Genomic DNA, 24,950 nt, shown 5'->3' on the forward strand with positions numbered 1-24,950 from the left:
ATTGCATCTCTAATTTTCCAGCACTTAGTTTCACTAATTTTTATCGTCGTTTAAACTTTTTCTTTTATGATGTGAATAGATTCCGCAAAGTGATCTTGTTGCAATTTGATACTTTTAATCTCAGGTTAAGCTTGTTAAGTGCGTCGTGCAGAATATTGTGGTAGATATATCATTCAATCAAGTAGGTGGACTATGTTCACTCTGCTTCCTGGATGTAGTAAGTCTCGTTAAAGTTAGTTTTATGAATTTTATTTCTTTTAGATAGGCAATACTTATTTTTATTCGTGGATAGGTTGATTATATCATTGGCAGGGACCATTTATTTAAGCACAGTATATTACTAATTAAAGTCGGGCGCTACTATGAGAGCCTTATTCTAGGCTCTCATCACAGATTAATCTCTATATATGCATTGGAGATTTTAGTTTTATACATTATTCAAGTCTTCCACTCATCATTAGATGGCCCATTAGCAGTAAGTGCTCGTGGATTTATTGTTGGATCTTTACTATATTATTATCTCCCATAAAATTGACTCTCTGTCTTCTGTCAAATTTTAGGTTTTATATAAATTTATGGACTACTTCAGCAAATTTGTTCGTCTCTCATCCTTGTCAGAATCTGTAAGTGAGAAACATATCTTAAATTTCTGATTCAAACACACACACTATTTCACTCATCAATTAAATATGACGTTTTTTTTATTATATACAGCTGGGATACCTGAAAATATTGGAAGTCGTATGTTACTGTCTCAGGAATTCTACAGACACTGCATGGACATGTATTCCGTTCCTTTGAAAGAGTTTGAAATGCAGACACGAATATTTCCTAGAAAGCACCTGAACATAGTTGATCCACAAGAATATGATAACCTGGGCCGAAGTGTCAGCGAAGGTAGAACCCTCTTCTTCAGCAACTCCCGTTCCAGCGGATGCGTTTGAATTGTTTGAATTTTCACGTTAAACACTCTGAGATATGCATCTTGTCATAAATTTATGGCCTCAACTCATGAATAAAGTATGAATTTAATCACCCCACCTCACTTTTGAAGCTAATGCAAAAAGTGTGTGGCCCTTTTTAATAATTTTTTTATTGGATGATCTTACGCAACACTACTTGTCCTTTTGCAGGAATTTTTTTCGAATAACAAGTGACTTAACATTTGGGGCTAGGAAACTTGGACAAATACTTGTGCATTCAGGAGATAGTCTAGCTGTTGAACTCCCGATGTTTTTTTGAATACATTGAATAGGCATGGAAGTGGACACCGTCCTGATGTTCAAAATGCATGCAGTCCATATCTTGGCTTCCACCCCTACTAACCGCGCAATTCTCAATGAGTCAAACAATAATGGCGAGGTAATTTATAGTTGAAAATATGCATATTGTTTTGGGTAGATGGAGATAACTAACCTATTCATGTTGGTTCACTCCAGGATGGAGTCTGCATCTTCCCAACATCAGATACTTCAAATAGGCAGCAAATAGGTAACAGAACATCTGATGAGATTTTACAAGAACCCGAAGAAGGCACTAATATCACTCCTGACCTGGATAGTGAGGCCTCGAGACATGTCGGAACAGTAGATGTTCCTTCAGTTACATATTCTACTGCCTTGTCCAATGAGTTATTTAATACAGACAGCAGTTTGGCCTCGCCAAACAATGTCACTAGTTCTGATCCTTTGGACCTAATGTTTGATCTTCGTGGGGGCTTTGAGACTCAATTTAATATATTGCAATATGGTCGGTGGTTCTATTTGTTTGGCTCAAATGTGCAAGATTGGCCAGTACCTCCACCGCGACCTTTATTTCAGAGTGCACCATTCTTCAGATGCTATTCAGCGCTCATCTCTACTGAATGAGTTCTCAAATGGCATGGGACGTACTTTAATTAACTGTTTTTATATAATTATATAGGAGCCCCTTATATTTACAAGTGTTTGTAGCCAAAAATTAACCAATTTAGAAAGCATTGTGATGCCCTGAACATTTTCCAGTATTATGTTTGGCTTAACTGTGCCTTAGAGCCGATACCTTTACATTCGGGATCTTCAACAATCCAAAGATATGTTCTGAATGGTTCAATAACCCACCACATTCTGATGCAAAACAATATATACTCTGGTGTAAGTTCTATAGATCCGAAGGACAATTTGTTAGATTGTTTCGTCAACTGGATTTCATGTTCATTAGTTGTAATACAAGTAGAAATACTGTTTTATAAATGTTTCATCGCACATATCATTATTTTGCAGAAGAATTAAGCCTATTGGAAAAGAGAGGAATGTTTTTACGGATAAAATGTTAAGAGTCCCAAAATAAATCCTAAATTTGTTCTCAAATGGCACGGGACCTTGTGTAATTAACTGTTGTTATATAAATGTTCAGGAGTCCTCTATATTTACAAGTGTTGCAGCCAAAGTTTAACCAATTTGGAAAGCATTGTGATGCCCTGAACATTTTCCAGTATTATGTTTCGCTTAACTGTGATTTGGAGCCGATACCTTCACATTCGGGATCGTCAACAATCCACAGATGTGTTCTGAATGGTTCAATAACCCTCCGCATGCTGATGCAAAACACGAACTACATTGGTGTAAGTTTTTACTTATGAATGATTTCAAACTTTCTTAACTACTATTCTAACTGGATGTTAAGAAGTTCTAAATGGTATTTCATTCTCGCTCAAATATCTCGCTATGTGCAGCCCTTACATTTTGTAAACAAATTTCAGAGATCTGCTCGTGGTCGTGGGCATTCTAGAAGCATTATCAGAATTACATATGTGGGCAACAGCTAAAAGACATTAATTCCGACAGTATTAGTGTGATCTGGACCAAAGGCTAAAGGAATACTGATAAATATGTCCCGCTAATTATGGCAGACAACTAAAGTTAAAGGAGAGAATGGTATTCCTTCTATTTCTGAGAGTTACAGATGATATTCTTTCCTTGAAATGAACACAAACATGTATCAGACTACATTACTACAATTCAAATACCTTGTTTTTTGGCCAATACTATCGCAGCTAAGTGAGGATTCTCCCAGACCACGTCATGATAAAAAACGAAAATGTACATAATACATAAACATTATTTATTTAGGTACCAAGACTTGATTTCCAGTAATCTCATACAAAATTTGTTCAAAAACATTGACAATTAGTTCACGGTAAGTACCAGGATTGAGTGAAAGGTAGCAAGCAAGAAGTTGTTGAAACTCCTCTTTTGTACTCATATTGTGCTCCATGATCATTTCCATCATTGACTCCTTGAAGTCTCTATCAGGATCTATAGATTCCTGTACAATAGCCACACTCATTAGGCGGGAATGTGATGATACACTTTCCTGGCCTTTAACTTGAGCAAGCCTCTTTGATGCTATTCTTGGTGATTTAGCTCTTAGCTTCACTCCTATTGATTTCACTCTTAATTTCCTAAGCGGGCATTTTTTCTCTTCACCGATACTATCTTTATTTAAGCTACATGAACTTTTCTCTTCAAATTTTCTTGAGCTTCCTTGAAACTTGACAGCTGGTTTAATTCCATGATCAACTTTGTCGGGCTTGGTTATGATTGGTTTGAGCTCAAGCTGTGACACTAAATCAAGCTTGTAGTCATAATGGTTGGACGGAGAGTCAACTTTTACTCGTCTAAATTCAGAATCTAGATCATAGAAAACAGGATCATCACAAGAGGAGCTACCAGTAGAATAATTCTGCACCAGTTCAAATGCATGATTAACCTTAGAATAAATGGATCCATGTCTGACATGACAATTAGAGTACTCCTTAGATTCAGAATAGTTGTGAATTAGCTTCTGAGATGCTACAGTTTTCTTTGTGCAGCGTCTTCTATTGGATGATTTTCTTGGTGGCTCTGACAAATGGGAGGTCGACTTGAAGTCTCGATTGAAGTGGTATGACTTCCGGGACTGACATGTTTGTTGGGCCGCTGTGGGAGTGAATGATGATGCAAAAGGAGATGACTTCATTTTGGATTGAACTTTCTTATTCAGGGATTTACGCGTCAAGTTCTGCAGCTTTCTGGTTTTACTAGCACTCGTGTGGTTAAGCTTATAAAACCAAGCATTTGGCAGCATATCTGAAAACTTAAATCTGTAATTACCCATCACACAAAACCTGCTTTCCTGACTGCTCTAGGATGAGTTAGTATGTTATATAACAAAAACTGAAGTTTTGACAAAAAGTGAAGAGATGCTTCTCTGACAGATAGAGCACTAGATGTTCTGCTACAAACATATGTCCAAATATATTCTGTTACATAGATTTGGGTATTTATGTGGATTGTAATTATGATATTATGGCACCTAGTCAACTGATCTGGTCATACATTATTATATATTGGTTATCACAAGGGACATATCAACTTTAGTTTCTAATAATAATCCAGCTATTACATGGTCCGATCTTGTCCCCGTAAATATTAGATCTTACTTCGGAAGAGCTTCAAATCTATGTTTATGTCTTGGCCTATGAATAGAAGCTTGACTTTTTTCTTGACTTATAAGCTTATAATTGAGTATCTGTGCTAAGTCAGAATCGAACCCACCTGTGACAAATGAGGATAAACTCTTAACCATTTGAGCAATCCAATAGCTGGACTTTCATTACAAAATTGAAAGGCTTAATGTTTATTTTAAGTTCTCTGTTTCCGTGTCAACAAATGAAAACAAACTTATTTTTGTGATTGAACAGTGTATGTGTATCTGCAAATATTAAATCTTTGTGTTGGAAAAAAATTAATATGTAGACTAATTGTCTTTTAATAACACTGATACAAATAAGGAGTCTATGCTAAGAGTGTCACTTTAAATTTGGGATATGATATACAAGTTAGAATAATAGAATGTGATTAAACAGTATAAACAGAAATGCTATTCTGAAGTTCACTTTCTCATAGAATGAGCAAGTATGAAATGCTATTCTGAAGTTAACTAAACGTCATATATAACTTTAATCACCAATCTTAACAGGGTATAATTTGAATCACTAAAATTACAAAAAATATCAAATATATACATCAAAATATGTACTCGAGAATTAAAATATATTTGACATCATCTTTGTGCAAAAAGAAATACTTAAAAATAATTAATAAAAGAACCGCTGCTCAGGAGTTTGATTTGTGACCACTTAATTATCGTGAGCTTCCATGGTTATGCTTTATTTATCTGATTCCAGATTCTGGTCTCAGAATGGACTTCCTGGAAATCAGGTTCAGTATATCACTCCTGCAGCAACAAATAATACACACCAGTTTACTAAAACAAATCCACATTGTTCAACTTGAAAATTTGCTCGTCAGGAAGTCTTATGGTCCGCCATATCAAATTCACATTTACTTTTGCACACCATGAAACAGCATACGCAAACATGCAAGCAATGACGACAGAAATATTAACTTAGTTCTGTAGACTAATAACACTCACATTGAGCTGGAAGACCTCCGTGTTCAGATGGATAAAAAGTCCGCCTCATCTGAACTCTCCCCATAGATAATGAAACTGGTGTCATGACTATCCTCATTGCCACTTCCCAGGTCACTATTGTAACTGCTATCAGATGTATTCATGAAGCACGACCCATCAAACATACGACTGCTGAGCTGCGAGTGCAGACTCACATCGCCACTGCCAATCATTGGTCCAAATTCGAGAAAAGTGCAGTAGAAAAAATACATTAAAGATTATGCAAATGGTTTTAGATACTCACCTTTCATCTGCTTAAGTTTCAAAGAACATATGATAAGCACTATACTACGCTTCTTTCAGGAGGAAACTCAGCCAGCAGGCAGAAGTCAGGTCTGTCCCCATATAACTGCTTTGTAGGTATGAAACTGCAGGTAGACCATATGAACTACCTTGGGTCATATCAACATATGTGTTCCCACACAAACATACAGAACACCAAAAGAGAGAGGGAGGGAGAAATCAGCTCTTAGATGCCGAGGTTTCCTTCCCCCGCCAAGCTTCCTAAAATATTAGTATTATAGAAAAGAACCGAGGTCAGTAATTTGACGCCGGAAGAGGAGAAAGTATTAGTCAACACAAGTTAATAAAGAGTACATTTAATATTAAATTGAAATTACTTTAGAAAAGCACCCGAGATGGAGTAGGATGCTGAAAAGTCGAGATGTTTCAGCTTACAAAATCCCTAAATTGTTATATATCACACTTAATCAGAAGCATCACCAACACAGGTAAAGGAACTGCTTTCTCTATGTATCCTTCAAGGACTAATAACAGGTCACAGAATTTGGATATGAGAACCAATTAGAATAGACCTGGCATAAAGAGCATGGGACAATAGGAAATGCCTGGATTTTCACCTAGCGCGACACCTCCAACATGTAGAGAGTGATAAAAAAAAACTCTTTCAAGTTTATTTATTTACTTAGTCTCTTATAAAGCAAATTCTTCTAGGTGTCCAATTTACAGTATACACTGTACACATATAAGGTCTGGTTCATGTAACATTACTATCTTAAATGAGAGCCACTAATTTTCAACATACAAGACCTGTATTATCCTCACCTATAAATATCATAATTCCTATTAGGGATTAACCATTCCTTATTGCATATCCCTCAAAGGCTCATCACACCAAAAATAGAGTATAGATAGCGTTGTATATGTAGAGATTCAACAGGGTCATTCTGTTGGATTGTAAGCGGTTTTACTTAAGGTTTTCACCACACCTCAACCCTACACATAAAAATACACACCTATACACAATGTAATTTCGTGATGTAGATCTTCTGTGCATCTGTCATCCGCTACTTTAAGTAGTTTCATCCAATTGTTACAGATGATAAAATTTAGAGGTTCATGTACTGGAGAATTTTATGTCGCTTTTCACTTTTGTGATAGCCTCACGTAAGCCGCTAATAGAGAAGTAACAAGCTAAACTAATTGCAATAAATGATCATGACCAGTAATGATAAACTACAAAGCAAATGCATACTCCTCATTCAAAGAAAGAAGAGAAAAAGAGCAAATGAAAACTTTTTTCTCACACATTTATGATACAATCGGATAGTACCTTAACTAGTACCAGAGCTTTAAAGTCTTGCAGCGTTAGAGAGTTCAGATTAGGGCAATTTTCCACTAAATCAGTGCATGCAGGCTGTAATATATAAAATATTTATAATCACATATTTAAAGCATATTACCCATTTTTGAAGATTTGGAAAATAGACGTTCTATCACATGACAGTGATTGCTGACCGACTCCAATGTTTTTCTCAAGTCAACATGTTTCCCCAGAATAAATTTATGTTTTAAACTATAGACTTCAACTAAAACAAAAAATAATGAGTAGCATGACTCATGAGAACATGAATTCAAGTTGCAAGATACAAACTTCAAAAACAAAAGATGCAAAAAAAAATTGCATTATCACAATCATGGATATCAAAACCCTAGTGTGTGGGTAGACAATTATTATTATAATGGGATTACGTTATTGGTGTTGGTGGTCAAGTTTGTGATGACTATACATAGTCATATTATTGTTTTGATATATGCTTGGGTATTGTTTGACTTAAGTATCGCGTGATTGAATACCATTTGATGAGATTGATTGTATTATTGATAATTGTTTGGATTAATAATACAAGTTGGGATGTGGGTTTTTCCGCGTCATATATTGTGTGTGTGTTTTGCATTATTTGTTTGATTCTATATTTATGTGTATTCTTCCAACAAGTGGTATCAAGAGCCAAGGTTCATGATGGAGAAAGTTGGGGGATTTGAGATTGAATTGTTTAATGGAAGAAACAATTTTACCTTGTGGCAAAGCACGGTGAAAGATCTGTTAATTCAACGAGGGTTATATGTGACTCTCGAAAAGAAGAAGCCTATTGAAGTTGATGATACAAAGTGGGGAGATATGAAGTTACGCACAACATCACTGATCTGGTTGGCCCTTGCACCGGAAATCAAGTATGATGTTCTTGAAGAGGATAATCCCAAGAATTTGTGGGAGAAGTTAACGAAGACTTATCACTCAAAGTCTTTGGCCAACAAGGTGTTTCTCAAGAAAGATTTGTTCGGGCTCAAGATGGAAGAAGACGGAGATTTAAGAGATCATCTAAATTATTTTAATGGCTTAATAAACCAGTTGAATAATTTGGATGAAAAATTGAAGTATGAGGAAAAAGCTGTTCTTCTACTAGTGTCTCTACCGAAGAAGTATAATAATGTGATGACTTTTTTATTGGTTGGGAAAACGAAGTTAGATTTCGATGAGACTGTAGCGACTAGGAATTTCGCGACGTGATTACGTGAATAAACTTTAATTTTGTATTATAATTGTGAATTTATGTGAATAAAATAAAAGCTTAAATGATTATGTGGATTAACTGTTATCGTTGTATAATAGTAACTGGGAACGTAAAATAACTCGTTCCAGTTTGGTGAGTCAGCTAAAAGACTAAGCTGTGTTGTCGGGCCGTCGAGTTGAACAGAACCCGTCTTAAAAAGGGATTAAGGTGTTTAAGAATATGAATACGAATTATGTGTTAAATAGAAATGTTTAAATGAATATTATATTCCAGTTCGACATGTCAGCTAGTGTAGAGAGTATGATTCTGAAGCGTAGTTGAAAACGCTCAGCATCGGGCCGTCAGTTAGGACGAGACCCGTTACGCGAAAAGTGAATATTAATAAAAAGGGAAATTTTTATGCTTGAGAATATTTCAAAATGAGTCGTGATATGCGAGTTTATGTTGTTGCCTGTTAATGTGCATGATTATGTGATCTGGAAATTTTTAAATGATTTTAAGGGATTTATTTGATTTAAATAAGGTTTATTGAACCTTTATATATATTTATAAAATTATCTAAGTATGGTTAAGGCGCGGAATTTTCTTTATTATCTAAGTATGGAATTATTTTATGATTGGCGTTTTTTAAAATGATTTTATCGGGTTATATTTTTATTTTGAGCGTAATCTTATAAATTTCATATAAAATAAACCGTACGCTCAAAAATTATTTTAAAAATATGGCTAGAAAGTTAATTTCAAGACCTATATTTTAAATTGTTATTCATATCATTTTCACCTTTTCTGAGAGAGCTATGTATTATCCAAATTTGTTTTTTTGTGAGTTTTTGAATAAAAGAAAAGAAGTTTCTAGAATTAGTTGACAAAAGACCATTTTACCCCTTCACTCACTTATAAATACATCCACTCTTCCTTCCTTCCTCCCCACTCTCTTCTTCCTCTTGTATCACTCTTTCTTTCCCTTTTCTTTTCTCCTTCTCTCTCCCGAATTCTCTCTCTCTCTTTCTCTCACCTACATGCAACATCAAATCCTACTTAGAATTCAAAGATCTTGCCATTGATCTTCATCATTTTAAATCCTCAATCTATATACTCTTTGCATGTAAGTGTTTAAGAAGGTTTTTGCATCAACATCTCTTTGTTATATCTAAGAAAACATAATTTCTTAGTGTATGATCTTAGGAGAGTATAGTGCACTAAAATTATATGCTAATCTATGGGTTTGTTTGGATGTTGGTTCGAATTTTGCTAGTAAAAAGGAGGGTTTGATTTTGATTCGAGTTTTGGAAAGGGTTTTGGTTTGAAAATCTAATTTTTGGTTCAGTTTTTCTTTTAAATGATTCGAATGGATGATTTGTGGCTTAAACTTGAGTTTTTGCTTAATTCTTGAACTTGCATGTTGATCATTGTTAGTTAATAGTTACCTTTTGAGCTTGCGTGTTAATCATTGTTAGTTAATAGTTAATTTTGGGCATGCATGTTGATCATAGCTAGTAAATAGATAATTTTTGGACTTGCATGTTGATAATTGGATTTAGATGAGTTTTGGTTTGATTTTTATAAAAGAAAAAGAGTTTAAAATGGTTTTCTTGTTAAGAATTGAGTGAAGATAGGATTTAAAGGTAGAATTTGACTTTGCATGTTAATTTAAGAGTTGCATGCTATTTGTTTGATTAGGGTCGAATAAGGCTTGTATTTGTAAGAAAGAAATAGTTTTTAAACTACTTGTTTGGTTGATGAGATTTGTGATTTGATAACTTATTGCTTGTGACCTTATTTTGATTCTAATTTTGTGGTATGAATGGATGGTATGGCAACATTTAATTAGTTTAAGTCTTAATAAAGCTAGGATAAAAATCTAGATTATGCATGATGACAATAAGTGGTTTCATGTTGATTTATTGGCTTGGTTCCATTATTTTTGTTCGAGTTTTGGTATTAAAAAGAAAAGGATGATTCGTTTCGATATAAGGTTATATAAGTAAGGTTTGGAGTATTAAGATATAGTATGTTATGTGATATCGTTGAGTCATACTATGTGATTCGAAGATTAATTGTAAATTTGGAGTATACGAGTATATCGTAATGCATGCTACGTGAATATGGTCAAGTATATACTTGATATGTGTTATGTGAGTATACTATAATTATGCATGAGTATACGAGTTAAGTGTTATCGTGATATGGGGAAATTGTTAGGCGTTCTGAGAAACGTTGAGTGTCGAGTAAGTTGCTGATTAGGGATTCTGTTTTGGATTGTAGATTCGGTTAACGGAGGCATTCAGGCTAGGAAAGGGAAAGGAAACCTAGGTGGCCGTGGTTCAGTTTCAGTAAAGCAGGAAAGCGATTTAAGGCAAGTAACTCTGCCTTCTCTTGTGAATTGTTTATAGAGAGGAAATTATTGATGCCATGATTAACTAGAGGCTTTTTATTGCAATTGTGATATACGTGTTATTGATTCTGAGAAACCCTGATATTTTTCTTTTGACAATTTGATATCAGACCCTGTTCGATCCTTTGTAGTAATCCCGTTGACTCGAACCCTGAATATCGTATTGTTTCTTTTATTATCTTATGATATCGTAAACCCTGAAAGATCCTTTATGAATTCCCTTGCTTAATGTCTTGATCAATCTAAATTCTTCGCTAACCCGTGAACCCCGTCATGAGTTGATCTTTGAAACTCTTCTAACTAGGAACTAGTATACCCTGTTTGTCTTTTGATCCAGCTTCCTTGGTATTGATCCCTGTTTACGCTTGATTCGTTAACTTTCCTTGAAATCTTGAATTGAACTTAAGAATAATTTTTGACTTGATTGAGTCCAAATGATTTCACATTCTTGGTAATGTTAAAATGAATTTAGTCAACTCTTTTCCTTTTTCCAATACAAAGGTTTTCCAAACGAATTTCTGTTGGATTGGATAGAGACGTAGAGGCTAGTAGGACTAGTCCAGACACATAAGAGGCTAGTGGGGCTAGTCCAATATAAGGCTATAATTCCATAGGTACCATAATGACCAGGTGGAGGTCGGTACGGGCTGATCACCCGTATTATAATTTAAAGATGGATATTCCAATCAAGGGTTCTCTTATACTTTATAAAGATGAAAATGTTTATATACTTTGAGCAGTTGCTCCTTATTCTTTAAAACATGAAATGAAATGAAATGGAACAACTCGAGTCTTCGTTTTGATTTTAATGTTAAAAACCATGTCACTTTACATTGATGATAAGTTTCAAAGTTTGAATGATTGTTTCCTTCTATTGAGAAACACTTTGAAGTCCTGCTAATGATTTGAGATGAATGTCGGCTTTCACACTAACCTGAGCCTTGATTAATGAAATCCCAAATCCTTCTTCATAACCCTTTCATAGCCCGAGATAGAAATTTTCCACCTAGATATATAAAGTAGAATACCTCGTATGTTGATATTGATATTGTTACTGCATTATATAACTGTTTATATATTTACTTGTTGAGCTTCTTTGCTCAGATATTTTTCTAACCATGGCAGTTAAGAGAAAAGATGGCCATACTTGTGTTGTAGGTTTCCAGATGCCAGAGCAGGTAGCAGTATGAGTGAGCAAGCGTTTGAGTTGGAAGAATTGTATAAGTTGGTTTAGATACAATGGGGTATTTTTCGGTTCCATGTCAGAATCGAATAAATTTGAATTAATTATTATTTTGGGTTGTAATATACTTATTCTGGTTAGTAGTTGTAATCTTGTCTCATACTTAATCCTGTTTAGATCCTGTTAGTGTTTAATCGAGGTTTATTATATCCGCTGTTATTATATTAGTTAATGGTGTGTGGGTCCTCATTTCCTAACCCTGAGATTGAGGGCGTCACAAGTTAGTATCAGAGCCATGGGATCTAGTTCCTGAGACAAGTTAGGATAAAAGGGTATTTGGGTATATATATTGCGAGAGTGTTTCGACTCATTTAGAGTTGAGTTAGACTATTAGGTATAGTCTAAGTAAAGTGAATAGGTCAAGGTAGCAACTAGAGTTAGGGTGTGGAGTTAGATGAAGTCTTATTTAACCCAAATGCTGCTTCTTGGTTGCTATTTTGTAATTTATCTTAGGACCCCAGTAGTAGTAGTGATTCCGATTCAGATATTAGTGTGACTGGTACCCCAGTTGACCCTATTCCGCCCTCTTCATAGGAGCCTGTATATGTTAGTTCAGACCCTGAAGAGGATCCATCAGAGAGCAGTGAGGTCCCTAAGCAGGTGTCTCCCCTGAGACCCATTCCAGAGATTCCATCCATTGAGCGAGAGCCTACTATGCCTGCTAGGACTGTGCCTGCCCATATTGGAGGCAAGTTAACCCAGGATCGAGACTTTGTTAACTCCCGCATTCCTGAGTTGGAAGCTTTGGTGGATAGGCTGGCTTTAGAGTCTAGGAAGAGGACTTCAGTTATGGAGGATGAGTGGAGAGTCCAGATTCAGATGGTGGAGCACGTTTCCCGGAGGAGATTGGACGAGGGACCATCTACTACTGATGCAGAGGCTGAGGCCAGGAGGGTTCATAAGATCATTCATTGGACGTTGAATGTGTTGAGAGAGATTCTAGATTCATGTGATGAGTGAGTTGGTGATGAGTAAGTGGGACATCTGGTAAAGCCCGTGGTAGTTGTTCTTTGTTTGTTTCATTTCAGCGCTGGTAGGCTTTGGGATACTTGGTCAGATGTCGGGATCCCTTTTTCTTTTCATGTTGTATTTCAGAACTAGTGTTGGTTGCATTAATAGTAGTAGTAGTAGTTAGGTAGAAGTTAGGGGTAGATAGGGGGATATTTTCCAGTTTTTCTTCTGTTTAACTCGGCTATATCATTATACCTTATTCCAGAACTATTGTACTTGAACTTCTCTGTTTATGCACTGTTGAAACCTCACATAAATCTTTCATCTTATTTTATATTTTGGACCCTGGAAATCTTTATAAACTGTTTTACATACCATATCTCTAAATAACCGTGTTAAATACCTTGTAAGTCATACCCAGTATCATGTGAGAACCCTAACTGATAAGACAATTATGCAGTAATAGGATTGCATGCGCAACAAGGTAATACTTAAAACCCGAAAAGCTATTTCTAAAAGAGTTTCTATTGATATGTATGCCATGCTATCGTATTGCTAAATAATTGCTCAATCAGGTTTGTAAGAAGTGGCCACTTTTCTGAATCACCAAGAAGAAGAAACTCAAACCCAAGATCAAGTACAAAACCAAGATACACCTATGATGAACCGACTCTTTCAACTTTTGCAACAACCTTCAGTCCCTAAAGTCGGTAATTTCAAGCGATTTCAATATGTACATCCCCAAGAGTTTCTAGGATTGCCCGACCCCATTAAATCTCAGTCTTGGTTGAGGGAAATTGAGAAAGATTTTGAGTTAGCAGAAGTTAAGCATGATAGGAAGGCGCAATACGCGAGTTATTATCTTAGGGATGAGGCTAGTTATTGGTGGGAATCTTCTAAGGCGTTGCTGGAAGGGAAATTTATAACCTGGGAGAAGTTTACGGAGATGTTCTTAGAGAAGTATTTGCAAGTTATATGCAAGACCAGTTGGAAATGAGGTTTTTGAATTTGAGACAAGAGAATATGTCCGTGGCTGAATATGAAGTGAAGTTTTCGGAGTTAGCAAGGTTTGCGCCAGAGTATGTGAATACCGAAGCAAAGAAGGCCAAAATATTTCAGCAAGGGCTGAAATCAGGGATTCGAAGTCAGGTGGCTCTTCTTGAAATAAGGAATTATGTTGTGTTAGTACAGAAGGCAATGATTGTAGAAGGAGAAAGAGAAGCAACTAAGAGGGAAAGTAAAGGAAAGAAGATGAAGTTTGAGGAATCTGAACATGATCAAGGAAGTTCTAAGTTTGGAGGGAAGTTTGGAAAGAATGCTGGAAATCAGAACCAGAAGTTTTAGAAGTTCAATCCGGGGAATGGAAACAAGAAGAATCATTTCCAGAAGACGGGACAACTAGTGAAGGATATAGACCTCAGGCCCAGAAGTGCAAGGTTTGTGGAAAGCGACACTCGGGGAGGTGCAGCAAGCAGAACGTGACTTGTTTTAAGTGTAACCACGAAGGACATTACTCAACGGAGTGCCCAGGTGGTGCAGGAAAGCCAAATATGACTTGTTTTAAGTGTGGAAAGGTGGGCCAGATGGCAAGGAACTGTAAGGAGCCTATTCAGAAGGCGAATGTGCTTAGGATTGCTGGACCACCCCTGTAGCACCAGCAGCCCAACCAAGGGCAAGGACATTTAACATGACTATGAAAGATGTTGTGAAGGATGTGGATGTGGTAGCAGGTACTCTTATTACAAACTCAGTAGAAGTTAAAGTGTTAATGAATTCTGGAGCAACCAGATCCTTTATTGCTGAAAGCGTTATTGATAGATTAAAGTGTGTCGCGTACCGTCTCGAACCTAATTTGACTATAGAAGTAGCAAATCAAGAAAGAGTTACTGTTAATAGAATTTTTCCTAATTGTGATGTGGTTATAGAAGGTCGGCACTTTTCTGCTGACTTAATACCTTTTAAGTTAGGATAATTTGATGTTATATTAGAAATGGATTGGTTGTCAAACCATGATGCGCAAATCGAATGTAAAAGCAAGAAGGTGAAGTTAAGAACCAAGGATGGAGATGAGGTAATATTTAGAGGAAAAAAAGCAAGAAAAGAAGTTTTTAACGGTTATTCAAACGAAGAGATTATTGCGACAAGGATGCAAAGCGTATTTGGCTCATGTAAAGGATTTAGAGGCGGGGTATTTAAGAATTGAGGATATTCCGGTAGTTAAATATTTTCCCGATATGTTTCCAGATGAATTACCTGGACTACCTCCGAATCGAGAGATTGAGTTCATGATTGATTTGGCTCCTGGAGTGGAACCAGTTTCGAAAGCTCTCTATCGAATGGCGCTTGTCGAGATGAAGGAATTAGCGATGTAATTACAGGAATTTTTGGACAAAGGAGTTATTCGCCCGAGTGTATCCCCGTGGGGTGCACCAATGCTATTTTTGAAGAAAAAAGATGGAAGTATGAGGTTGTGTATCGATTATCGCGAGTTGAATAAGTTAATGATTAAGAATAAGTACCCTCTACCGTGAATTGACGATTTATTTGATCAGCTGAAAGGAGCTACTTGTTTCTCGAAGATTGATTTGAGATCTGGGTATCATCAACTAAAGATTAAAGCAGAAGACATACCCAAGACGGCGTTTCAAACAAGATATGGGCACTATGAGCTCTTGGTAATGGTGTTCGGATTGACGAATGCACCGGCTGCATTTATGGATCTCATGAATTGAGTGTTTAAATAATATTTGGACAAGTTCGTAAGAGTGCTTATCGACGATATCTTGATATACTCCAAGACGGAAGCCGAACATATGGAAAATCTGAGAATCTCTTTGGGAATTTTAAGAAAAGATAAGTTAGACGCGAAGTTTTATAAGTGTGAATTTTGGCTAAAGGAAGTTTAGTTTCTTGGACATGTGGTTAACATTGAAGGTATTAAAGTCGATCTCGCAAAGGTAGAAGCTGTGATGAATTGCGATAGACCAAAGACTCCTACAAAAGTAAGAAGTTTTCTCGGACTAGCAGGATATTATAGAGAATTTGTGCAAGATTTTTCTAAGATCGCTGTCCCATTGACTAAGTTGACAAGGAAGAACGAGAAGTTTGTTTGGACGGACAAGTGTGAGGAAAGTTTTTAAGAGCTAAAGAAAAGGTTAGTAACGGCACCAGTGCTGGTTCTACCTGATGAAAAAGGCGAGTTTGTAATCTACAACGATGTTTCGTATAAAGGACTAGGTTGTGCTAATACAACACGGAAAGGTAATAGCATATGCGTCAAGGTAGTTAAAGCCGCACAAACAGAAGTATCCTACGTATGATTTGGAATTAACAGCAATAGTGTTTGCTCTTAAGATTTGGAGGTACTATTTATACGGAGAAAAGTGTGAGATTTATACGTATCACAAGAGTTTAAAGTATATCTTTACGCAGAAAGAACTCAACATGAGGTAACGGAGATGGCTGGAATTGATTAAGAATTACGACTGCATGATAAGTTATCATCCTGGAAAGGCGAATGTTGTAGCGGATGAGTTGAGCCGCAAGGAAAAGTTGAATGTGTTGACATCGTTCGAAGAGTTGATCAAGGAATTTGAGAAATTGGAAATAGAAGTACGAGTTCCAGAAGTTTCGAATAAAGCAATGTATGCGATGACATTTCATCCAAAAATCTTGGAAAAGATTCGATGTTGTCAAGAACAAGTGATGAAATACGAGAAAGGAAAATTGTCAGGAGAAGAAGTGAGAACTCAAAAGGATGAAAAAGGAATATATCGCGTTGGCTCGCATATTTGGATTCCTAATGTTGTGGAATTATAGCACGAGATTTTGCAAGAAGCGCATAACTCGAGATTTTGGATTCACCCTGGAAGTACGAAAATGTACAAGGATTTGATAGAAAGTTATTGGTGGCCGAACATGAAGAAGGAAATCACGGAATGGATAAGTAAATGATATACATGTCAAAAAGTAAAAGCGGAACATCAACGACCGAGTGGATTGCTTCAGCCACTAGATATACTCGAATGGAAATGGGAGCATATCGGGATGGATTTTATGGTAGTTTTGCCAAAGACTAGGTCTAAACATGATGCGATTTGGGTAATAGTCGATCGACTGACAAAATCAGCACATTTCTTTCCTATTAATGAAAGATTCTCATTGGAAAAGTTGGTCAAGCTGTACTTGGATGAAATCGTGATGCATCATGGAGTACAATGTCTATCATGTCTACTAGAGATCCGAGGTTTAACTCGAAATTTTGGCGACAATTTTATGATCATTTGGGAACGAAGTTGAAAATGAGCACCGCGTATCATCCGCAGACAGGCGGACAAAGCGAAAGGACTATTCAAATGATCGAGGATATGCTGAGAACTTGTGCATTGGATTTCAAAGAAAATTGGGACGATCATTTACCATTGATTGAGTTTTCCTACAACAACAGTTATTACGCGAGTATCGGCGTGCCGCCCTATGAAGCGTTGTATGGAAGAAAATGCACATCCCCTACCTATTGGGATGAAGTTGGCGAGTGCAAGCTGCTAGGCCCAGAATTAGTGCAACAAACGAAACAGAAAGTGGAAGTGATTCGCAAAAGACTGAGAGCTGCTCAAGATCGACAAAGAAAGTATGCAGACCAGATCTGAAAGGATGTGCTATTCGAAACCGGAGACAAAGTGTTGCTAAAGATATCTCCATGGAAAGGTTTAAACAGATTCAGGAAGAAAGGAAAGTTGAGTCCTAGGTATATTGGAGATTTCGAAGTGATAAGACAACTTGGAAAAGTGGCATATGAGCTAGCGTTACTATAATATATGGGACATATCGTGTAATTATTTTTGCTAATAAATAAATATTATACATGTTCAGTATTTATTCTGTAAATTAATTGTTAAGTGGTATATGTATTTGAATGTTTAAAAATAATATCAATTGAGTATTTTAATTTTTATATGTCCAAAATAAAATATAGATAATTGTCATATCTTCCTATTTATTTTTACATTGATTTATGATTTTATAGGAAATTTATGGATTTTATAAAATCTTTTTCCGAGTATCAATAAACTATTTTATATAAGGGTTAAATGGCGTTTGGGTCACTCAACTGACCGCAAACTTGCAGTTGGGTCATCCAACTCAAAAAACTTTCAATCACATCATTTTACTCTTAAAATTTTTCATCTAGGTCACTCGCCGTTACATTTCGTTAAAAACTTAACGGAATGCTGACTAAGCTTGGTGACTTGGATTAAATAAATCTATCATGGCATGTACGGTCGGATGAGTGACCAAAATGCCATTTAACCCTTTTATATAATCGGGAACCAACCGACGTCAACCGTTTTTACGTTTTTATAACCCGAAACTCTTCCGAGAACTCCTTCCTAACCTAATTGCAATATTCTGAGCATTTTCCATGTTTCGACTTTTTCGATCCGGCATACGGTTTGTCCTGTGTGGGTACCGGCGCAATATTTTCGATACATTATTCGTTTCGGTAATTCAATAAAACTCGTATTTTTGATAAACGGGATCTTTTTATTAAACTATTACAATTATCACCTCGTAATACGTGTAACCAGGCGCTGAGACCAAGACCGCAGTACAAATTGTACTGATTTGGATAATTATCCCGAAAACCGGTACCGTTTGGATCTGTTTTTAGAAATAAATGTACCATTTTGTATCCGGAATGATCCAACGGGATACTAATTTTTCATAATTATAAATATCCTTTACCGTATTTTATCTTGTACCGATAATCATTTGCATACATTAATTATAGAATTTTCCAGAGAAAAACTCTAATTTCATAAAACCTACCGAGAATCAAACCTCAATTTCAAGGTGTTACCGGAATCCGTTGGTGAAGCTCGAGAACTCAAATTAAAGCTCTCGAAATATACTATCAGAATCTGTGCTTCATATCACTACAAAATCAAAGGTTTATTTTCTGTAATTTTATTTATTTTCAAATTATTTTGATTAAAAATATGAATTTTTGTACGGATGATTGTTTGAATGATTAGATGCTTGCATGTTGTAGAGCTTGTTCTCCTGATGATTTTCATATGTCATATGACATATTTGGAGTTCAATAACATGTTCAAAATTGAGTTTAATTTTCGAATTTTAAAATTAGGGTTTATAACCCGTATGCATGTTCTTAATTGAAAATTAGGGCTTTTTGTTCTAGGCGTCATTAGCTGTTGAAATATAGTGGGTTGTGTTCCTTATGAAATTTGCAATTGATTAGTATATAGCTCGTTAACAGAGGATCATTGTATCGAAGAGAGTTGTGTTTTGAAGTTTACGTCGGGTCTCCGGAAACCGACGAACTTCTCGGCCAATTTCCGGCCAACCCAGGGGTTATTGATGTGTTTTGATTGCATGATTAAATTCCTGGTGTTTAGAAGATGTAATCTGGAGGAGATGGTGGTGTGAGGATGCCGGGAACGTGTTGTCCGGCCATCCCCGTAATTTTCCGTCCACTGAACTGCAACAAAATTGCAGTTTAGTCCCTCAACTTTTGGGGACGATGAAGTTTAGTCCCTGTAGTTTGCAAAGTTTGCAAAAATAGGATTCCTGTTTATAAATTATTTAAAAATCATATTTCCTATTTATTTTAATTATAAAAATTCATTTTTAATTTCTGAAAATTCCAAAAATTATTATTTTAATTCCAAAAATTATTTTTAATTCAAAAATAAATCTGAATTAATTAGTTAATTAATTTTAGTTAATAATTAATTGATTAATTGGTCAATTAATTCGAAAATTAATTGATTAATTGATTTAATTAATTATTAGTTAATTTGAATTAATTATTTAATTAGATTTAATTATTTAAAAATGATTTAAAAATGATTTAAAAATTCTGAAAAATAGTTTCAAGCTTTAAAATATTTTTTTAAATTATTTTCAAGGCTCGATAATTATTAGAAAATTATTTTAAAGCCAGATTTTGCCAACCGAACCTTGTTTATAAATGATATGTCATTGATTATTTGATGTGTTATGTGTTATATGTGACTTGTTGTTTGATTGTCGGTCTATATGTTCTGTGTTTACTTGGTTATAGCGTAACTTTCAATTCGTTAGTCGGATTTGGGTAAAACGAAGGGTAGATAGAAGTGTATACCGAATAGAAATGTATGAGTTGAGTATTGATAGATGTTTATGATATATGAGCAAAAGAGGCAAGGCTTAGGAAAGGAAAGCAAATAGTCGAGGAGTAAGACGGTTGTGATTGGAAGTTAGTGCAGTATAGCAAGCTAGTACCAGGCAAGTGTTCTGAACTTTCTCGAGATATATTATAGTTGATTGATAGTCCTGTTTTATATTGCAAGTGCTCTAAAGCACTGAACCCTAAACCCTGATTCCAGTTGTTGATCTTTGAGCCGTAAATCTTATTCTTTCTGAACCATTGATTGTTGTATACCCGAATACGAACCACAGATATACGATACTACTCCACAAATACATACAAACTAAATGCCAAACACTGAATCAAATTGCTTACATACCCAAACCATTGTACCTTATGCTTTGAAAGACCAAATCCTTGTAACCTTGAAACATTGATTCCTTTGTTATCCAATTCTTTCATTACCTAACAGCCATCCTTTGAAATTTCTATATTGATCCCTTGTGAGGATTGAAACCATCTAATTATTGAACATCCAACGTTGCTTATGATTTTGATTATTGCTTTACATTATTTATTCTGTTATTATTTTAGAATTGGATTGTTTTTATAAAATTCTGGACCAGATTCGTGGTCAGAACAGATTAGTGGTCAGGTTAAGCCAATGTGTGCCTTGGATCCAGTAATTAGAGCAGAGCTGTGTGCCTGCTCGGGGTTAGTGCGTGACTGATCAGCAGCCTAACCTTGGTTTTTAAAATAAAAATCTAATATCCAATTCTAAATCATTATTCATTGTTCACTTGATATCATAACCCCTTTCACTTGATGATCATTATTCTCAGTTTTGTCATTGTGACTTGCTGAGCTAGTTAGCTCATTTGTCCGATATTGTTTACGTTCTTTTCCAGTTAAAAAGGAACCTGTTGGTAGCGAGGATCCCCAATCCAGTGCGAGAGCTAGGGGTCCAGGTTGATCGAGTTAAGCTAGCGGATAACTTTTGGGATAGTTTAAGTTTGTAAAAGTTTTTAATAATGTTTAATATTCAGTTCTAAGTTTGAATAGTTGGGATTTGGACGTTTGTAATATAAAGTGTGTGTGTGTGGCTTGTGTACATACTTTAACCTATTGTGGTATGTGGTAGTTGGTAAGTAGGGTCACAGCATATTATTATTATCTTTATTATTGTTATAAGCTGGTTATGAATTAGGTGAGTGTGAGGACCCCAAACTTCTGACCCGGGTTTGGAGGGTGCTATAGGTTTGGTATCAGAGCTACAAGTTATAAGTCACTGACACAAGCCTAGGTTGACGGGAATGGGTAGAGGGTTAGGATTAGAAGTAAGGAAATAGAAAAAAATAGAACGTCGAGAGGATGAGTGCGATGGTATAACAGGGGTTAGTATAATTCGCGTTGTAGTTCGAGAATCTTATATTGCGATATGATTTCAGATAGCAGCGATGGCCGACTCTTTCATCTTCGTACCATCTGATCACTCAGAGCCCTCAGTTGGAGGACCATCTTCGATCCACGACCTGTTATTCCACCAGTGTCGGCTATTTTACCTCCACCTGTGTTGCAGCCCGTACCACTACAGGTTATTCCACCCCCAGGCATGAGGCCACCTATTAGAGGACCCTCACCTGCTGATTCAGGTTTTATTGGTCACTCAGTTATAGGTGTACCTTTTCAGTTCTCTTCCTATCATGTCCCATATCATCAGTTCGAGGCTTGTCTTATGGTGCAGCGATTTCTACAGGGTCAGATTCAGGAGCTATTACATATTTTGCGTACCAGAAAGGTTGGGAGTGGTGAGAGGCGACTCAGAGAGAGACTCCAGGTATTTCAAAGAGCAGTTGTTGTGAGGATTGCTGAGGCTACTCATGAGGATATCACCCTTAATTTTCTTGTGGAGTGGGCTAAGTGGGTTCCGGAGGAGCTTGTGGAAATTGGAGGACCAGACTTGCCCTGAGCTAGAGGCACAGAGATGGAGATGTTGATCAGTATTGTTGTGGTTGTTTAGTATGTACAGTAGTGTGTAATATGTATCAGTAGACTTTTGGGTTGTATTTATAGACTAGATCTGCTGACTAGTGAGTAGGTTTGTTGGACCCTTTTGCTTTTACTTCCGAAGCGTCTTTACGCTTGTACTACCTAAACCTTTTGATCTATATATATCAGTACCTTTTTCCTTTCCAGCATTGTCATTTACATTACTGCACCTGTTTTACTTTACCTTATTTATTGTACCAGTTATACCCCTGTGATACCATGTACCCTATTCCCTTAACTATTTTTATTCTGTAAAGAAGCATGCAATTTACTTAGTTCAACTGTTACAACTGTTTTCAAAAAGAAATATTTCTGTTTTACAAAACTTTTCTTTTATGCAAAGGATTTGATTTAAAAGCTAAATAAGTTGTTTAATTCTTTACAGAAAATGCCTCCTAGAAGAAATACCCGCACCAACACCCATAATGAAGAAACCAACAACAACAACAACAATAACAACCAAGATGATACTAACCAGAATGCAAACTCAGGACCCATAGACCCAGCAATAGCCCAGCTTCTTCGAATCTTGGCTCAACAAACAGTTCACCTGACACAACAGCAACAAAGACAAACCAATCCCCAGGTAACTTTCAAAACTTTTCAGGTAGTAAACCCACCAGAATTCAAGGGTTCCCTAGATCTGATTGAAAGGAATGTTTGGTTAAAGGAAATAGAGAAGTCGTTTGCTTTAGTTAAAGTGAAGGAAGAACAGAAGGTTGAGTTTGCAAGTTATTATTGAAGAATGAGGCCACCTAATGGTGGGAGACTGTGAAGATATTGGAAGGTACAGATGTTATTACTTAAGAGGTTTAAGGAATTGTTTTTAGAAAAATATTTTCCCCAGTTTGTTCAGGATCAGATGGAGCTGAAGTTTTTAGAGTTAAAGCAAGGAAATATGTCGGTAGCTGATTATGAAAGTAATTTGAAGAGTTGTCAAGGTATGTTTTGTCATATGTAGATACTGACAGAAAAAAGGCTAAGAGATTCCAGCAAGGTCTGAAGCCATGGATCAGAAAAAAAGTAGCCATCTTTGAATTGGATACCTATGCAGGAGTTGTACAAAAGGCCATGATTGCAGAGATAGAGAGCGAAATGTCACAGAAGGAAAAGGAAAGTAAGAAGAGGAAGTTTGAAAGGAATGAAGGTCAGTCACAACCAGGGAAGTTTCCAAATTTTAAGAAGGGCAAGTTTCAGCCACGGAGAAATTTTAATTTCAGAAAGCAAAATGCAGGCGACAGAGGTCAAAGCAACCATCCAGTCAATGTGAATCAGCCAAATCAGTTGAGGCTAACTTTTCCAGATTGTCAGGTATGTGGGAAGAAACATGGAGGAGTCTGTAATAAGTTGAATGTGATTTGTTTCAAGTGTAATCAGAAAGGGCACTATTGGAGGGAGTGCCGCAATCAGCCAGCGAGAGAGCCAGCAAACAAGGATCAGCCTATCCGGAATCCAGCGGTTAAGGTTCCAGCTATTGGATTTACATGCTTTAAGTGTGGGAAGCCAGGACATATAGCCAGGGATTGCAAGACACCAGCCCCAGTCAATAATGCATTGAGAATTATGGGATCTACCCCAGCAGTAAATGAGACTCCAAGGGCTAGAGTTTTTGATATTTCTATGAAGGACGCTATCCAGGATACTGATGTCGTGGCAGGTACGCTTAATGTGAATTCTTTATGTGCCAAAGTGTTAATAGATTCGGGAGCAACTCGATCGTTTATTTCTCAAGATTTTGTTAGTAAGTTAAATTGTCCGGTTGAGTATTTAAATGAAATAATGACTATGGAATTAGCAAATCAAGAATGTATATCTGTTAATCAAGTTTGTGGGAATTGTGAGATTGAGATTTCTGGTAATAAGTTTTGTGTAGATTTGATACCATTTAAGCTAGGAGAGTTTGACGTTATCTTAGGGACGGATTGGTTTTCTAAGCACGATGCCCAGATAGATTGTCGAAATAAGAAGGTAATGGTAAAGACACTAGACGAGAGGATAGTAACGTTTAAGGGTCAAAAGGAAGCAAAAAAAGTTCTTAACAATGAATCAAGCTAAAAAGTTACTACGGCAATGATGCGAGCAATTCGTTGCTTATGTGATTAATAGAAGTCAGGAGCCAGCAAAACTTGAAGATATTCCAGTAGTCAATAAATTTCCAGACGTGTTTCCCGATGAGTTGCCAGGACTTCCTCCAGACAGAGAAATTGAGTTAGCAATTGACTTAGCATCTGGAACGGAACCAGTATCCAAGGCCCCGTACAGAATGGCACCCGTTGAGATGAAGGAACTAGCAAGGCAATTGCAAGAGTTGTTAGAGAAAGGAGTAATCAGACCCAGTGTATCCCCGTGGGGTGTACCGGTACTATTTGTCAAGAAAAAGGATGGAAGCATGAGACTGTGCATTGACTATCGGGATCTCAATAAGCTTACAATCAAGAACAAGTATCCGTTACACAGAATTGATGATTTGTTTGACCAATTGAAGGGAGCCAAGTATTTCTCCAAGATCGATTTGAGATCGAGATATCATCAACTAAAGATTAAGCCAGAGGATATACCAAAGACAGCTTTCAGAACAAGGTATGGACATTATGAATTTTTAGTGATATCTTTTAGATTAACCAATGCCCCGGCAGCATTCATGGACCTGATGAACAGAATTTTCAAGGAATACTTGGACAAGTTTGTTATTGTGTTTATAGATGATATTTTGATTTATTCAAAGACAGAAAAGGATCATGCAGAACATTTGAGGACAAATTTGGAGGTTTTGAGAAAGAAAAAGTTATACGCTAAATTTTCAAAGTGTGAGTTTTGGTTACAGGAAGTTCAGTTCTTAGGACATAT

At 36.3% G+C, this 24,950-nt stretch overlaps 3 protein-coding genes and 1 long non-coding RNA gene across 5 annotated transcripts; 2 read left to right on the forward strand and 2 right to left on the reverse strand.

Moving 5' to 3' along the window:
- Positions 1 to 1,139: 1,139 nt before the first annotated feature.
- Positions 1,140 to 2,234, forward strand: LOC141696652 (uncharacterized). The gene is made up of 2 exons (XM_074500768.1): positions 1,140 to 1,362; positions 1,440 to 2,234. Exons 1-2 carry the CDS (start codon positions 1,258 to 1,260, stop codon positions 1,866 to 1,868), a joined length of 534 nt encoding a protein of 177 aa, XP_074356869.1. The 5' UTR covers positions 1,140 to 1,257; the 3' UTR covers positions 1,869 to 2,234.
- Positions 2,235 to 3,102: 868 nt separating this feature from the next.
- On the reverse strand, positions 3,103 to 4,137 carry LOC141695936 (transcription repressor OFP1-like). Its single transcript, XM_074500140.1, has one exon. It carries the CDS (start codon positions 4,135 to 4,137, stop codon positions 3,103 to 3,105), a length of 1,035 nt encoding a protein of 344 aa, XP_074356241.1.
- Positions 4,138 to 4,958: 821 nt separating this feature from the next.
- Positions 4,959 to 6,563, reverse strand: LOC141698296 (uncharacterized). 2 transcript variants are annotated; one of them, XR_012565046.1, is made up of 4 exons: positions 6,117 to 6,563; positions 5,741 to 6,000; positions 5,458 to 5,580; positions 4,959 to 5,259 (listed from the first exon to the last, which is right to left on the reverse strand). It is a non-coding gene; the product is annotated as an uncharacterized LOC141698296 (long non-coding RNA). The 2 variants fall into 2 exon arrangements; XR_012565045.1 differs by having other exon boundaries at positions 5,458 to 5,658.
- Positions 6,564 to 14,588: 8,025 nt separating this feature from the next.
- Positions 14,589 to 15,273, forward strand: LOC141695937 (uncharacterized). Its single transcript, XM_074500141.1, has 2 exons — positions 14,589 to 14,829; positions 15,047 to 15,273. The coding sequence occupies exons 1-2, from the start codon at positions 14,589 to 14,591 to the stop codon at positions 15,271 to 15,273; spliced, it is 468 nt and encodes a 155-aa protein (XP_074356242.1).
- The last annotated feature ends 9,677 nt before the right edge of the window (positions 15,274 to 24,950 follow it).

The sequence above is a fragment of the Apium graveolens genome, chromosome 11 (assembly GCF_009905375.1).
Source record: "Apium graveolens cultivar Ventura chromosome 11, ASM990537v1, whole genome shotgun sequence".
Classification (NCBI taxonomy): Eukaryota; Viridiplantae; Streptophyta; class Magnoliopsida; order Apiales; family Apiaceae; genus Apium; species Apium graveolens.

Coding starts and splice junctions, on each gene's coding strand:
- LOC141696652 (XM_074500768.1), top strand. CDS start 1,258: ATGGAAGTGGACACCGTCCTGATGTTCAAAATGCATGCAGTCCATATC. Junction 1,363..1,439: donor AGTCAAACAATAATGGCGAG/GTAATTTATAGT, acceptor GGTTCACTCCAG/GATGGAGTCTGCATCTTCCC.
- LOC141695936 (XM_074500140.1), bottom strand. CDS start 4,137: ATGGGTAATTACAGATTTAAGTTTTCAGATATGCTGCCAAATGCTTGG.
- LOC141695937 (XM_074500141.1), top strand. CDS start 14,589: ATGACTATGAAAGATGTTGTGAAGGATGTGGATGTGGTAGCAGGTACT. Junction 14,830..15,046: donor TTGTGATGTGGTTATAGAAG/GTCGGCACTTTT, acceptor TATTGCGACAAG/GATGCAAAGCGTATTTGGCT.